General features: G+C 37.5%; 2 protein-coding genes across 4 annotated transcripts in view; both read left to right on the forward strand.

Annotated features, from left to right (window-relative positions):
* The window catches only part of LOC109090112 (netrin receptor UNC5D-like), a 177,382-nt gene that overhangs the window by 72,560 nt on the left and 88,174 nt on the right, over positions 1–16,648 (forward strand). The window lies entirely within an intron of this gene.
* On the forward strand, positions 13,536–15,468 carry LOC122144343. Its single transcript, XM_042755186.1, has 2 exons — positions 13,536–15,099; positions 15,312–15,468. Exon 1 carries the CDS (start codon positions 13,548–13,550, stop codon positions 14,640–14,642), a length of 1,095 nt encoding a protein of 364 aa, XP_042611120.1. The 5' UTR covers positions 13,536–13,547; the 3' UTR covers positions 14,643–15,099; positions 15,312–15,468.

The raw sequence follows: 16,648 nt of genomic DNA on the forward strand, positions 1-16,648 counted from the left end.
ATATCCAAAAATATGTTTTACAAAAAAACGTTTTTCTTTCAATAATACACATATTAATGCTTCATGTGTCATGGGAAACCCAAGTGTGTTTGTTGTATCTGAGATGGGGTGACCCTTAGGCAACTACTTATCATCCCCTTTCAAACGCACTTAAATCACATGCTCTGCCTATAATTGCATGGAATGCTACACTAAACTGATGTCATGGCTTTTATAGTGCTCATAACAGGATAATGGAAAGGGTGGGGTGTAAATCCATTATTGGCTAGCTATCTCTGTTTTGGCATAGAAGCGTGCTTTTCAGTGTTTCCAGTGCTGAAGAGCACATTTAAAGAAGTCAGCATTTTCTGTGAGTGGAACAGCTTAGACAAAAGGGAGATGAGAGCAGTAGATTATGGTATGTTGTTTATGGTAACTGTGCTGACCACAGATTATGTTTGTTTTTCTCTTCTGTTTACTATGAAAGCTTTAAATTGAAAGAGTTTAGGATTAATTAATTCCCCCTAGACAGGATTGGTTTTTGGCATTGGCATCTTTATTTTTACTTTTTTGATTAATAATTGTATCATTACATGTACAGTTTGTGTACATGCAAGATAAGTACAGAAGGCTTTAAAGCTTGGAACTTCATGAGTTATGGATGAAGCTTTGAATTTTCCTTCTGTGTAAAATACATTGTTCTCATCCTCTCTGATTGTAGGTAATAAAACCTTGAGCTAGTTGTCTTCAAATACAGTATTTCAAAAGATAACTTCAGTAATTAAAAGCCTGATGGAAAGAACACAGTATCAGTTGAGGAGTAAGTTTATTTATCTACTCTGTAAAAATGGGAAGGAACTGGCATGTAAACCATAAGATGTGTAGTTGCGACTGTTTAAATTCTTGGTCAGCAGTTCAGGTTTTCACCTTTTTCGATTTGTATCCCCTCCCGCTTCTGTTCTGAAGGTAGATGAAAAGCATGTTTTTTTGTAATAAAAACATTTTTTTAGACAAAGAAAGTGTTAAAAAGAATACACCCTCACACAAGATTTCACTCTACAGTCATATTAGTGACCTAAAAGAAGCTTTTTTTTTCTTTTCCTTTTTTCTGGAGTGGGTCAACACATGGGCGATGACATTAAGATCAGATGACCTGCCAGTACTAACAGTTGATAATGGCTGCCAACTTTATTGTGGCATCAGTAAATAAAAACTGTTGTTTGATGCTACCTTATCATTCCAAGACCACTATCATATTTGTTCATCGTAAAAAAGAAAAAGAAAAAAAAAAGACCTATTCTTTTCTGTTACTGACAATCTATGCCCTACAGTTACACCAGATTAAAATCAGAGCTCCAGATGGCCTGTTTTATTAAAGTTTTCAAATAACTCCTTAAATCATACTTGTCTGTGTAATGTAACTCCTTAAATCATACTTGTCTGTGTAATTAACTCCTTAAATCATACTTGTCTGTGTAATGTTTGTGGATCACTCTTGTGCATTTTTTATTATCTTGTTTATATTTAGTGTAACTTTATTATCACAAATGAATCAGTGTTTTCTAAATGAGCAGAGGCTTATTTTATTCAGTATTTAAAAACACATAAGTTAGCAAAACACATACCATTACAGTTAAAAAACTGATTCTGGAAACGGTCAATAATGACCATTTCAAAGTGACACTGTGTTTGTTATGATATCATATACAGATTGTGTAGTAACTATAAGTTATCCTGCCTTTACCCTTTACCTGCTGACAGTTTTAGACTCTGTATTTCGGTAGGAAATGAGAGTTTTCAGTGCTGAGTAAATCCCAGAAGCTCGGATTCAGCGCAATTCTCCATGGCGGCTGGCCATTGTATAAATGTCACTAACATTGTGCGATATAACAATGTAAACTAGGAGCATAGACTTGCACTATTCAGAATCGTGTGTTCACCATAATTTAGGGGAGTCTGTTCCTTGACATCTTTTGAACATAAAAAAGAAAACGAAACCAAAGCGGCAAAATGCATACAGATCTATTTTGTGTCACATGTTCAAGCATGACGCGTCGCCATGGATAAGGCGGTACACTCTCTAACGGTCGCCTGAAAAAGTCAATGCTGGGTTTAGCTTGAATATTTTAAACTCAAATGCAGGTTAAAGTTGTCACATAACTCCTTAAATCTGTCTGTGGATGTTTATAGCACTTTTGTAAAAAAAAATTATCTTGTTTACATTTAATGTAACTTTTAAACTTTTTAGTTAAACTTTTTTGCGCCTCAGTGAATCAGTCTTTCTAAATGAGCAACCCTTGGTTTGTTAGGAACACAAATATTAAGGTTCAAACACAAGTCATTGTTTTCAGTGACACTGTTTCTTGAGCACCAAATTACATAAAATATCTGCTTTTGAAAGATCATGCTGACAGTTAAGACTCTGTATTTAGGTATAAATGAGTGTTTCTGTCATTGAGTTACTCAGCCTGATGGTCATTTCCATCTGGCCATTGTTAAAGACATTCATCGTGCCATAACTTCGTGAGGAGCATAGACAGGCACTAAATGTCGTGTTTTCATGATGAAATCCGAGAGCTCTTTCCTGACCCTCCTGACAGAAAAAGCAAGGATACCAAAGCAAAATGCTTTAAGGCCCAGTTCAAGCAATGTCGTGAATATAGACAAAATATCTTGGTGATGTAAAGTCAGCTGGGTTGAACCGTAATTTTATGAAAATACGAGCAGGTTTCTGTCACATTTTTGTGCATAAATTATAGCAAAAATAAACAAAATATTCAACAATTCTTCTCCTGCGAGTTTACCATCTTTTTTTTTTTTTTTTTTAGAGTAATCCTGGACGAATGCTTGGACTTTATTCAACAATTCTTCTCCTTCGAGTTACCATCTTCCGCCATTATTGAGAGTAACACGACGCATGCGTGTGGTGTTGTTGTTTCATAGGTAGGACCCTTGCTGTCTATTGAAGGTCAGAAAGCTCTCAGATTTCATAAAAAAAAATCTTAGTTTCTGAAAATTACTCATCCTGATGTCGTTCCAAACACCTTCCAAAAGACCTTCGTTCATCTTCGGAACACAAATTAAGATATTTTTGATGAAATCCGAGAGCTTTCTGACCCTCCATAGACAGCAAGGGTCTTACCATGTTTAAGGCCCAGAAAGGTACCAAGAACATAGATAGTTTTGTGACATCAGTTATTTTTAAATTGTATTTTTATGAAGCTACGATATTGTTTTTTGTGCATAGTTTAAAACAAAAATAACATGCTTTATTCAACTGTCTAATTTATCCTCGAATTACCATCTATTTCATATTGAGAGTTGCACGCATGCGTGTGGTGCTACATAGATTGCAATATTTTGGTGCCAAATACTATGTTTAACAGTGTCTTAAAATATAAACTTGGAGATGGGTGAATGACCATCCACATTTAAATATCCACTGCAGATGTATTGCACATCCCCAGATTTTAGGCAACTGTATAGTAAAGTTCAGGATTAGGAGTGGGATTACTGCAATATCTGACCGTGTGCTGTAGTTATACTCAGAAGGCATTGTGGATCTTTAAGGATGCCCTGCTATGTATGTAGTTTGTGCTGTAGAATTACCTCTGAGCTATTAAAACCCCAGTCCAAAATCAGCTATGCAGCTAGTAATTGATTCTCCAGATCAATACTGTCTAGCCCAGTGCAGTGATATTTAAACAAACACTCAGTGATAGTGGGAGACTTTAGACATTGTCTTATTTAAACTGTGCAAGCAATAGCAAGCTGTTATTCTATTATAATTCATTGTAAATCCTGACCTAGGGATCATTAGTAGACAGCGTTGCTTATTAAGCATTTGTTATTTTGAGGACTGTGGGCTAAGGCGTTTTTGGCATGCAGAGGAGATTGTGGACCACTCACCCTTTCCTGCTCTCTGCCTGCAGCTCAGCTGACAACACACTTTCTTCATCCATCAGAGAAACCCGCACATCCATGTGAGACTTTGCAGAATTAACACCTTATCACTCTTTCCTTACCTGTCAGTTTTCTTCATATCTCTTCCTGCTGCTTTGTTCTTTTTGTATTTTCTTGTTTTATAGTTTTAGTTTGAAAAACATGGCCAGTCAGCGAAAGTATATTAATATATGTCATATTGGAGCATTATATATATAAAAATAATTATCTATAAATATCTGTAAGTTGTTGAAATTTAAAGTTTCAAACCTGTATGGGTTTGTTCCTTGTGGTTTGGAGAAAAGCAGCTCAGACATTCTGCTTAACATTTTAGTTTGTGTTCCACTGAAGAAATTAAATCATGCAGGTTTGCAGTAACATGAGGGTGATAAAATGACCACACAGCCCAGTTTACCTTTGTGACTATTTACAAAGTCGGTAAGCTAATGATGCCTGGTATTTTAAAAAGGTATTCCAGCCTTTAGTCACTTTTTTTTTCCCTGGACAGATACGACAGGTTTCTGAAGGCTCCTTCTTTGTATGGACGACATGCGTCTTTCATCTTTGTGCATAAACTATAGTTACATCTAAGTTTTGTCATCTTAAAACTGTGAAAATAAGTTATTAATAATTTTATAAAGATTAACTTGAAGTGACAACCATCAGTTAATATTTAAAGTCTGTTTATGATGTATTTACATAGAAGTTCAATGTGGAAGAGCTTAAAGGGAGCACACTGAGCTTAATTGGAGCAGCAACAATTTTTAATTAATAAATATTAGATGAAATTTAAAGGACAAGATTTTGCTAAATAAATAATCTAGGTCATGTATTAAGTTTATAATAATTTAATATGAATAACTGTTATTGACAATATCTATGAAATTATACTTTTTTCTTATTGATGCCACACTGAAACTGTGAGTTTCATAGGAGTGCACCCTTTTAGCTCACCGTACAATACTATGAAGTCTTTAAAAATTACAGCAGGGTAAAACCACAGACCAGCAATAAACTGTACATTTATAATATTATGGATTTAGAAATTCCAGCCAGTAATGCCTGTGAAGTAATATAATAGTGCAGTACACAATCTTATACAGCTGGTCAGCTAACTGTGTTCTAAAATATGCTGCTGAAACCATCTTTTGGATCTAACTGTAATTATTTACCACATCCAAGTTCCAGGTAATAATATGCAAAAGTAGTAAGTAGTGAAAATTACCCAAAATAAAGGCTTAAACATCTAAACAGTGCACATTTAAGGGGCTCCTCTTCTGGTGAAAGTTTTCAGACAGCTTTTAAAATGGCTGCCATTTTAGTGTGCAATGGTCTGATTGACTTGAAATTGCAAGGAGGTATGTAGTAACAAACACATCAATTGGTTAAGACATTAAGTAGGATAATACATGATTTTGAGCTCAAAAAATGGTAGTGTGCTTAATGAGTATGTGAACTTAATAGGTGTGTTTACCCTAAATGAAATCAGTATCAACAAACTCCATTTTTCCACTGTAGGAAACATAGAAGCTGCATCTGAAGTGGTGTTGGCCCAGATTACGAACACACAAAGCCCTGTTATAGCAAACCCAAGGGCCCCCCTTCATAATAGCCTATCTTGGTGCCATAACATTTTCTACAACTGAAATATATATATATATATATATATATATATATATATATATATATATATATATATATATATATATATATATATTTTTATATTTTTTTTTTTATCAATTCTCTAACACAGAGATACAATTAATATGCACACTTAATATTCCAAGCTACAAGACATTAAAAGAATAAATACATTAAAGTGCCCCTATTATGCCATTTCCAATAGTGCCTTTTATGCAGTGTGTAATGTAGCTGCACAGTATGTGAATGTAAACGATCTGTAAAGTTGTAAGGCCGAAAGTGCACAATAAATAAAGTTATTGTCTCCCAAAATAAAGAATCAACTCTGTACAGCCTAAACGAGTCGTTAGTGATTCGAGTCCCACTTCTGTGATGGCTACACGTCACGGAGTAACACATTTGCATAATTCCTGCCTATGTTCTACATTGGCCAACTGCAAACAACTTGACCCCACCCCCAAACACGTCATTTTATTGACGACTACTTCTCTAATTTCGGGACGTTTAATGCGGGATTCACCAAACGCTTGCTCTTGAAAGATGGATCAGTATCCTGTTTATTTGGACCAGCTGCTCCACTGAATCACAACCTGTAAGTATGATAAATAATAGAGGTTTATATTTTCTATCGAGCGTTCAAAATACGGAACTGTAGCAATGGTCGTAACATTTTTTTTGACACGTGCTGTATGCAGTAGACCAATCACAACAGACTGGGCCATCTGACCAATCAGATAAGAGTAGGCTCAGAGAAAGGAGGGTTTTAGAGAGACTAACGAATTGTTTGAAAATCATTGGAAAATGAGGTGATATTGAATACATATTTTGAGAAAACAAAAGCATTTTGACCTTGCACGCATGTAATCCTATTGTAGGAGACTTCCAAACCAATATTAGGAACCTTAAAAATGGCATAATAGGGGCACTTTAACACCAGATATATGAAGTCAAAGCAAACAGGTTTCCAGAAACACCAACAGCTTTTGAGCAAATATGGCTCCCTTAAGGAGTTTACTTTTAAATAGTTTTATTTAGGGAGGTAACGATTCACTGATGCGATATGATTTACAATATTATTTTCTCATGATCTTTAAAAAAACAAAATTAGATTTTATTGCTTGGACAAAATGCTGCACATTTCTTTGTGAAATTGAAATGTCAAATAACAAAACTAACTTTAAAACAAACCCCAAATCTAATCAAATAAATAAGGCCAAAAATGTTGGTCAGTCTTCTCTCTTAGTTTGAATTAAATCCATGACTGAGTTCCATCAAGGTCACATTCCAAGTTTTGATTAGTAAGAAAGGACTAACCTAAGACTGAGATGATTCAATAAATATAACATCACCCTAGTCCTCGAATCTCCTGAAATACAGTGAATGTTGCAATGGATTATTTTTTCCTAATCTCCTGCCCTCACTTTCTTGTACTGCAGTACTACAGTATGGTTAGTCCCAGACACACTTATTTGATTTCTTTCATAATAGCAAAGGCTGTATGTATTTTTTCAATTTCTCCTATTGCTGTTAGTATACTATAGTTTATTTTATAAAACACGGAAAATAATTATGAATTAAAATTGTGAAAAGCTCTTTTTTGTTGTTTTCCTTTTTGACAGTAGTTCCTAAATTTGTTTTATTCAATGAAAATGGTGAAATCCAACATTAAATTTTACAGTATTATGCACTATAGCACTAAGAATATTATTGATTTTTGGCAGGAAATAGTGTGTAAATGATCACTTGGAAAAGGTCAACATTAGCTTGAAAAACTACCACTGTTCTTGGAGTCTGCATTTCACCCACTTATATACTTTTAGATTACATGTTAAAATGGACTGCCCTGCAGCTGATGCAGAAATGAAACCAACTGCTAGCCATCTGTATGATGAAACAACATTATTTCTTATAACAGTGCCATTTTCAAGAAATCTCTAAGAAAATGATGTCCAGCTGTGTCAGTATACCTTTCTGGATACTCTCATCTATTGTGGTTGGACATTATTCCACAAGGTTAAATGTGCTTTGAGGGAAAAATCTTTTGCAGTGTTGACTTACAATTCTGTGGTAAAATGTCAGTCGATGAGCGGTGGCAGGTGGACTGGGATATGAAGTGAAAGATGCATTAAGGTTGGGCTGTATCATATGAGATTGCTCACTCTTTGCCATTTTGGCAGCTGATGCACAGCAGATGTGTCAGAGTTTCGGTATCACATGTCTACTCTGTCATGATTGTCACTGTCAATAAATGTGATATGGCCATGAAAATTGTCTGGGGAAATAATTTCAAATGCTTGATGGTTACAAAGAAGATTCTGCTCACATTTTGGACCAAGACATCAAGGGTGATGTCATATTTAATAACTTAAATTGTGAGCATAAATGGATTACAATGCTAAGAGATGCAATTGTATTCATTCTTCCGTTCTGTGCACACAGAGGGTTTACTTTCGAGAGCCTGAGCTCCAGGACACATGTTGTCTTCTTAGTTTTAATGAGAACTCGGGGGACTACTGACCTCTCACTTTCTCTCACGTTTTGTAGTAAGGACTATATACAATGTGTTAAAAGGATAGGATTCAAAAATCTATGATGTTAATGTTCCTCTAATTGATTTGAGCTGAAAATATTTTTTTAAATATTTATTAAATATTTTTATTTTATTCTATTTTATTTATTTTTAATTGCACATTTTTTTTATACTAGATGTCACTGCGTTACTGACACATCTGTCCTGTCTTTCCATTAGCTGTGTCAAAATAGCCAAACCAAGTGTCTGTATTATTCTTTTGCAAGCAATGAGCTTGTCTTTTTGTTTTTGGAAAAACATATAGACCATAGACTCAATTTGGTTGTATTGTGCAACTTTTTGTACTATTACAAATAGGCTACATCTATATACAAGATGTCCATCCATTGATGGCAGATTTGTTATCAGGATCAGCATTTAGAGGATCTGCTACTGAATCCATTTGATATTCTGCTCACTGCTCACTGTTTTGCTTCTTTTATTTGAATAATGGCTTTGACTGTGATGCTAAAGTGCTGTAATATTGAAACTCTGTAACACAATTTGTTTACGTTTTGATATTGTGAGGTATAATTGCTTGAGAGAGGTCAAGCCAAGTCAAGTCAAGTCTGCTTTATTGTCAATTCTTCCACATGTACAGCACATACATACAGAGAATTGAAATTGCATTACTCTCAGACCCATGGTGCATACAGATAACACTAACAGTAGAAAGAAGGTCATTGACTTTATTACATTAAACAAGCAGATTAATGAAGTGACAATGTTTTTCTTTTTCTCATTTAAAGATCATTGGATTATTTCTTCCACTGCTATCTTAGAGAACATAGCACATCATGGTGGGATAAGTGGCTTATAATATATATATATATTTTTTGATACATGATAGCTTTAATGGCAGAATTAAGAATTACAATTGGGTACAGTGCAGCAAATGGATCTGAAATGGCACTGTTTATGTATATCATTATATTAATGGTGACTCATGAAATACTGTAAGTGCATTTGCATGGTTAGCTATTTTTTTTAGCACACTTGATTCAGTTTTCTTTTTGTTCATGCCTTAATGCACACATAATTTGGCTTATGGAGTTGTTCAGAAGTGAGGGGAGCATGCTGCGGCAATGATAACTCTGTAGCAAGGCATTTACATTGAAGAACTGGCACAAAATTTGTCTCATTGGTTATTTTCATAGCTTAAACGGTTCTATCCATTCTCCATTCTCATGCATAGTAATAAAGAAGATTGATCAGAGTGGGCTTGTGTTTGGGTTTATACGTCATTTCCCTTGGATCTTTCACTAGCCCTTGAGAGCCCTCATATAACCATGTGATAAATAAATCAGCCTCTGAAGTGATTAAATTTACCTCACAACCAGTGAGCTGGAGAGGCCTGTTTTACTCACCTGTCGATTAAAGGGAGGCTGTAGCCACAAAAGAATGAACTGAGATAGAAAGGAAGCAAGAAAAAGGTAGGCTAATGTCTTTTGAGGTTAGCACCCACTCTAACTGATTTAGAAATCCTGTTTTTGCTCTTTGTGTCTCTCGTTATAATACGAGAGACAAAAGTTATGTCTAGTATTTGTAAAAGAAATGAAGCAGCTAGTGCACCTAATACATCATTTCAATATTCACATAAACCTGCCTGAATATTTAGTCATTATTAATGAGCCAGTCAAACTCGCTCAGCTTCTGCAGAGAAGTAAGACACTTTAGTCCTCCTTTTCCATTAGCTGTGTCAGAATTGCCAAACCAACTGTTTGTATTTTTCTTTTACAACAAGGCATCTGCTTGTCTTTTTGTTTTTGGAAAATTATGTAGACTCTTTCTGGTTTTATTTATGAAACCAATATTAATGATGGTACAGAAGGATTTTTAAAGCATTATTAGTAGGAGACTGAGATAGAATTGGATTGTGTACTGATTGCATTTTTAAGTTTTGTGACCCATTTCATGTACATATTGAATGAATGCATTTCTTTGTATTATTACTCAGACAGAATGCTCTGGAAGAATGCTGAATATGAATGCTGCTTAAAATGATTCAAATTCATTTCTTGTGTGTGCAGAGATTAAGATAAGCCAGAGGATTTTGTGTTTTGGTTTTATGTTGATAGGATAATAACCACTACTGTATCTCATTTGTTCATATTTAGTTTAATTTCATTTGTATTTTATTGCAAGGGATCTTATTTCTTTTGGTTGCATTTCATTTGACTGGATTTTATTTCATAGCTTAGATTGTATTTAATTTATTTTCTAAAACTGACTTTCAGGAAAATAATTCAATGTTTTTTCATTTGACATCAAACTGCTATCAACTGGTGTTCTTTACTCAGATGGCTGTCTGGATAAAAGAGCCCCCATTTCTGCACACACTGACCACAATTTTTTACTTAAAAAAAAAAAAAATTATTATAGTATATATATATATATATATATATATATATATATATATATATATTATATATATATATTATATATATTTATATATATATATATATATATATATATATGTAACATAGTTAAAAAGGTTCAAGTTAAATCCTACTAAATGTGAGTATGGTGCCACCTACTGTCACAAAGTGTACCTGCAGCGAATGCTAGTAATGACGAAGGATTATGGGTAATCCTCAAAGCAATGGAGGATTTCCCTTGAGGTAACGTGTCTATGAATGTCCGTGGACTAAACAATGTTAACTCCCTTAAAAAGAATGCAAAAGTTGCAGATGTGTCATCCTGTCTTTCTGTGCAGGACTTTCCTGAACCAGATCGCATCCAATCCAGTGCACAGTTCACACAGAGCTCATCACCTTCACCTAGGTCAGAGAATGAAATATCACAAATTTTGACTGACATGGGCTTGGAGGATTTGAACCTCTCTTCTTGTGAAGTCTCCTCTGAGTGGAAGGATAAACTGCTGCAGATCATTGAGCAGTATGAGTCCATATTTTCGAAGCACAAAATGGACTGTGGCGAGGCAACAGATTTTGTACACAGAATCCGCCTAGTGGATGACAAGCCCTTCAGACTTCCATATAGGCGGGTTCCACCATGCCATTATGATAAGCTTCGGACTGCTCTAAATGAAATGGAGGAATTGGGGATAATCCGTAAATCTCAGAGCGAGTATTCATCTCCTCTCGTCCTGGTTGTCAAGCCAAGTGGTGATCTTCGCATCTGTAATGACTTCAGGTGGTTGAATGCAAGAACGGTGAAAGATGCACATCCTTTGCCTCATCAGACAGATGCTCTCGCTGCACTTGGTGGCAATGTGTTCTTTTCAACGATGGACCTCACGTCAGGATTCTATAACATTAGAATGCATGAAGACGACAAAAGATACACAGCATTTTCCTCCCCATTTGGCCTCCATGAATATAATAGAATGCCCCAAGGCCTGACAAACAGTCCTGCGACCTTTATGCGAATGATGATGTCCATCTTTGGTGATGAGAACTTTACAAGCCTGTTATGTTATCTAGATGACCTTATGGTCTATGCGCCATCTGAACAGATTGCACTTGAGCGTCTGCAGATGGTTTTCTCACGTCTTGCTGCCAACAACTTGAAGCTCTCACCTAAGAAGTGCTACTTCCTTCGCTGGTCTGTTAAGTTCTTGGGACACATCATATGTGGAGATGGTGTTAAGACAGACCCGAGTAAAGTGCAAGCTATAAATGATGTGCAGGAAGCAGATCTGATGGAATCTGATATGGAGACACCAAGTTGTAGGTGGTTTTGATATTTATTGGGGTTGGTTGTATGCTATAAATGTTTTATCGAGGGATGTTCTGCTAAGGCTAAGCCACTGTTCAGCCTTGTGGCTGAGCCTGCTACACCACACAAAAGAGGTGGAGCCCATAAGCCAAAATTCAAGAAGGGGAATGTTAGACTGTCTCCAGCTGACTGGACTGTTGAGTGCAGGGAAGCATTCAAAACTTTGAAACATGAGCTTGTGCATAGTGTCACCTTGGCCCATCCAGATTTTAATGCACCATTCATCCTCTCTGTTATGCACCTCCTTTGATGGCCTGGGAGCCGTCCTCTCACAGTTGCCTCCCGATGGTGCTGTTGCCAGACCAGTGGCGTTTCGCCAGCAAGACTCTATCGCGCTCCCAGCTGAACTATCCAGCACATCGGCTGGAGTTTCTCGCTCTTAAATGGGCGGTCTGCGACAAGTTTAGCCACTGGCTGAAAGGACGACGTTTCACAGTCTGGACGGATAATAATCCGTTGACATACATCTTAACTAAGCCGAGGTTGGATGCATGTGAACAGAGATGGGTCTCAAAACTCGCAGCATACAGTTTTGATCTGCGCTATGTGCCTGGCCCAAAGAATGTGGTTGCAGACGCACTAAGCAGGGAGCCATTTGTACAGTCATGCATAGGCCATCGTCTTGTAAGTGAACCTTATGCCTCATTGCTGAACCAAGTGGGTGGAATGGTGGATGATACAGTACAAGATGCATTTAGATATACTGCTGCTAACTGCCAGTTAGTTGTTGATCAGTCCAAAGATGATACTGTTGTCACCCCGCCCCCCCCCAGGGGTCCCTCTCCCTGCAGGAAGTTTCAGCTGTGCTAGAAGCGCATGACTCCAGAGGTGTTAGCCGAGTGAGAGGCACGGGACCAGTTATTCCTCAGCTTGTCAGTATCAAACAGAATGCCTCCCTACCAAGGAGTGAACTGGTTAATCTTCAAGAACAGGATGACGTCTTGGGCAGGGTTCTCTTTTACATCCAGCGTCACAGGAGGCCCACTAGACATGAACGTGCCAATGAGTCTCGTGGAGTGATGAAAATGTTGAGACACTGGGCCAAGCTGTCCATCAAAAACGGTATGTTGTACAAAGTAAAGAAAGACAGGCAAATGAACATGGCAATCCACCAGTTTGTTGTTCCAGACTCCCTCAAGGCCCAGGTTCTTTCTGGCCTCCATGATTCAGCTGGTCATCAGGGACAGGCTCGCACACTCTCTCTCGCCAGGCAGAGGTTCTTTTGGACAGGGATGGAACATGACATCATCAGCCATGTGAGGAACTGCTTTCGCTGTGTGGGTTGGGAAGACCCCAGAGCCCAATGACCGTGCTCCTCTTGAAAGCATTTGCACCTCTGAACCGATGGAGCTCGTGTGTATCGACTTTTGGACTGCTGAGCAGTCGGACAAGAAGTGTGTAGATGTTCTGGTTGTTACGGATCACTTTTCGAAGCTGTCACATGCATTCCCCTGCAAGAATCAGTCAGCGAAGCAGGTTGCCCGTCGTCTGTGGAATGATTTCTTTTGCATATATGGTTTCCCAAAGCGCATCCATTCAGACCAGGGAGCCAATTTTGAGAGCCGACTCATTAAAGAGCTCCTGGAGATGGCTGGTATCCAGAAATCGCATACCACACCGTACCATCCTATGGGAAATGGAGTTGTCGAGCGATACAAACAGGACTCTTGGGAACATGATAAGGTCCCTGCCTGCCCATTCCAAAGCCAGGTGGCCACAGATGCTTCAGATGCTGACATTTTGCTATAATTGCACTGAGCATGAGACAACAGGTTTTGCACCCTTCTTTCTAATGTTTGGGAGGATTCCACGTCTACCTGTTGATGTTTTGTTCCAGCACACCCTCCTCAGCGATGCTGTCGTTAGCCATCGTGAATTTGTCTCCAACTTGAAACGTGACCTGTCTGAAGCTGCACGCATTGCCTGTGAGAACAGTCGGACAGAGCAGGCTCGACAGGCAAAGAACTACAACCGCAAAGCAAAAGGGTCTCCCCTCACTGTTGGTGACAGAGTCTTGCTTGCAAATCGTGGTGAGAAAGGGAGGAGGAAAATAGCAGACAAGTGGGAATCCACAGTTTTTGAAGTTAAGTCTGTGAAACCTGGAATCAACGTGTACCGAATCAGTGACCCAGTGACATCCAGAGAAAAAGTTGTTCACAGAAACCTCCTACTCCCGGTGAATTTCCTCCCAGCAGGAGGTCACGACATTTTGGAGTCAAGCTGCTCATCAGATAATGTTAGTGCACAAAGTGTCCCTGTGGTTCCTGTTGACATGCAGGACAGTGAGACAAAGACACTTGAGTGGTTACTGCAAATGGATAAGACTAATGATGAGGATGCTACAGACAGCCATTCCAATTGCTCACCTGTTGTAGCTGTGAGTGCCTCTCTCCCAGAGACTGAAGTGAATATAGTCCCACATGCTGTGAGTGGGATTTTACAAACATCTGTTCCATCAATATCTGCTCAGCAACCACTTTCCCCTAGACCCTCTGTAGAATGTGTGGTGTCCGAGGTAGAACCCTCCCCGCCCTCAGTGGAAAGAGCTCATTGTGTCCCCTCCCCTGACCATGCTAGTGACGCACAGCCAGGTGCATTAGCACAGGACCACGTAGTTTGCAAACAGCCACATCCACTCTGCACTAGGGCAGGTAGACTTGTTAAGCCCCCAGCTAGACTCATTTGTGAAATGAATGAACAGGTTGTAGATGACTCAGCTTCAACAGTTGATTCTTTGTTTTCTTTTGTGAGAAACATGCTTTCTGGATAGATTGCTTGTGTATGTATATGTCTTAAGAGTGTTCGCACTAGTTTATCTGAAGTATTTGACAAGAATCTGCTAATGAGCAATGTTTACAATATGAGAGGTGTACACGGCATCTTTTGTGTCTTTGTTGGTATGGGGCTTAGCTACCCCCTTACTGACTTTCTCCCAGGTGGAGAGTTTCTAACTGACTTGAAACGCATTTGCTCCTAGTACGAAACAACTGTTTGGTATTTGAAAAAAAAAAAAGAAATGTTTTTTTGTTTTTTTGTTTTTTGTTTTTTTGTGCCCAATTTAGCAGGATTTAAGGGGGGTGTATGTAACATAGTTAAAAAGGTTCAAGTTAAATCCTACTAAATGTGAGTATGGTGCCACCTACTGTCACAAAGTGTACCTGCAGCGAATGCTAGTAATGACGAAGGATTATGGGTAATCCTCAAAGCAATGGAGGATTTCCCTTGAGGTAACGTGTCTATGAATGTCCGTGGACTAAACAATGTTAACTCACTTGAAAAGCATGTAAAAGTTAAGCTAGATTTCTTTTGGTTGTATAAGGTGTTGTTGATTAATTTCGCCATGTTTTTATAAAGTCAACGATCTGGTTATGTGTTTTATAGCCGATAGAAAGTCTCTCGAGTATAGCTAGCTAACTTTAAAATTATGCCTTCTTTCCAGACAGAGCATGCGCTGTTTATCCACATGAGATGACTACTCAACACTGTTTTCCTTTGTCATAAATGCAGGTATGTTACCATATGTTGTTATAAAGTGTTGTAATGTTTGAACATATGATTGAGGTATTTTATGCTGTTTGTCTGCCTCCGGTATGTTTGAATTGTAACGAAGTTACATGATTGTTTACACATAACTGACTGTTAACATAAAATGGAAAGGTAACTGTAGGAAATCTGTGTAATTACATTTTGGGTTGTTTTTCCTCCTTGCAAGATTAAGAGGGACAATTTGATGTGTTTTAATTATTTTGTTTATGTGAGTTTAAATTCACTATACGATCAATATGTCAAACTGTATTTTAATTTTGTGTAGAGCTTTAAGAGTAGTACATATGGGTAATCCAAAAAAGCAATGGAGGATTTCCCTTGAGACAGAGCATGCGCTGTTTATCCACATGAGATGACTTCAACACTGTTTTCCTTTGTCATAAATGCAATGTGGAATAAACCTGTCCTGTTACCACAAACCTGACGGTGTCCGAGAGAGTATATCAGGCAGAAGACATAACACAGAGGTTACATATATATAATCTGTATGTGTATGTGTGTATATATATATTTTTTTTTACAGAAAAGAAAGTCAGTAGCAGCTCTAATAATATTCTCTAAGCTAATATAAAACATATCTAATGTTATACATGAAGCAGAAGATGAGGGTAATCGTTCTCAGAGAGCGTTTCTTTTAGAATACAGCTTTTCTTCTTCACCACTTAACATTTAAGCCTAATTTATTATTCACTTTTCTCCCTGCAAATGACAGTAGTTTCAATTTAATGAATTTTCTTATCTCATCTCAGTTTTATAGGATTACTAATGCAATATGGGAATGAATGTCTGTAAGGTGGGGTTCCATCTGAATTTGCAATGTCATATCATACTGCTCATTACAGAATATGCTTTTAAGCTCTATTGTTCAAGTGCATCATGTATGTAACTTCTGTGAATATAGAGTCTTATCTAGAGGATGAAAAATGAAAGCCGTTGGAGGGCCCAAGGTAGAAAGTCGTTCTCATCTATTGCTACATTACGAAATCTCTTGACGTACAAGTCAATTGTTATTTAATTGATATTATTTAATATTGTTTCATATCCAGAATTTCATTTGTGATGTATCAGTATGCAACATGTAGCAAAAAGCAATTTCAATCATCAAATATTTCTCATTTGCAAATGTAATGAATCTAGCCCTTCTTTGAGGATTCTCAGACCCCACTTACTCTTTTGTAATCTCCTGTGTAGGAATACCACAGATAAACTCTCTGGGAAATTACACTCTTG

Source organism: Cyprinus carpio, chromosome A5 (genome assembly GCF_018340385.1).
Source record: "Cyprinus carpio isolate SPL01 chromosome A5, ASM1834038v1, whole genome shotgun sequence".
Lineage (NCBI taxonomy): Eukaryota > Metazoa > Chordata > Actinopteri > Cypriniformes > Cyprinidae > Cyprinus > Cyprinus carpio.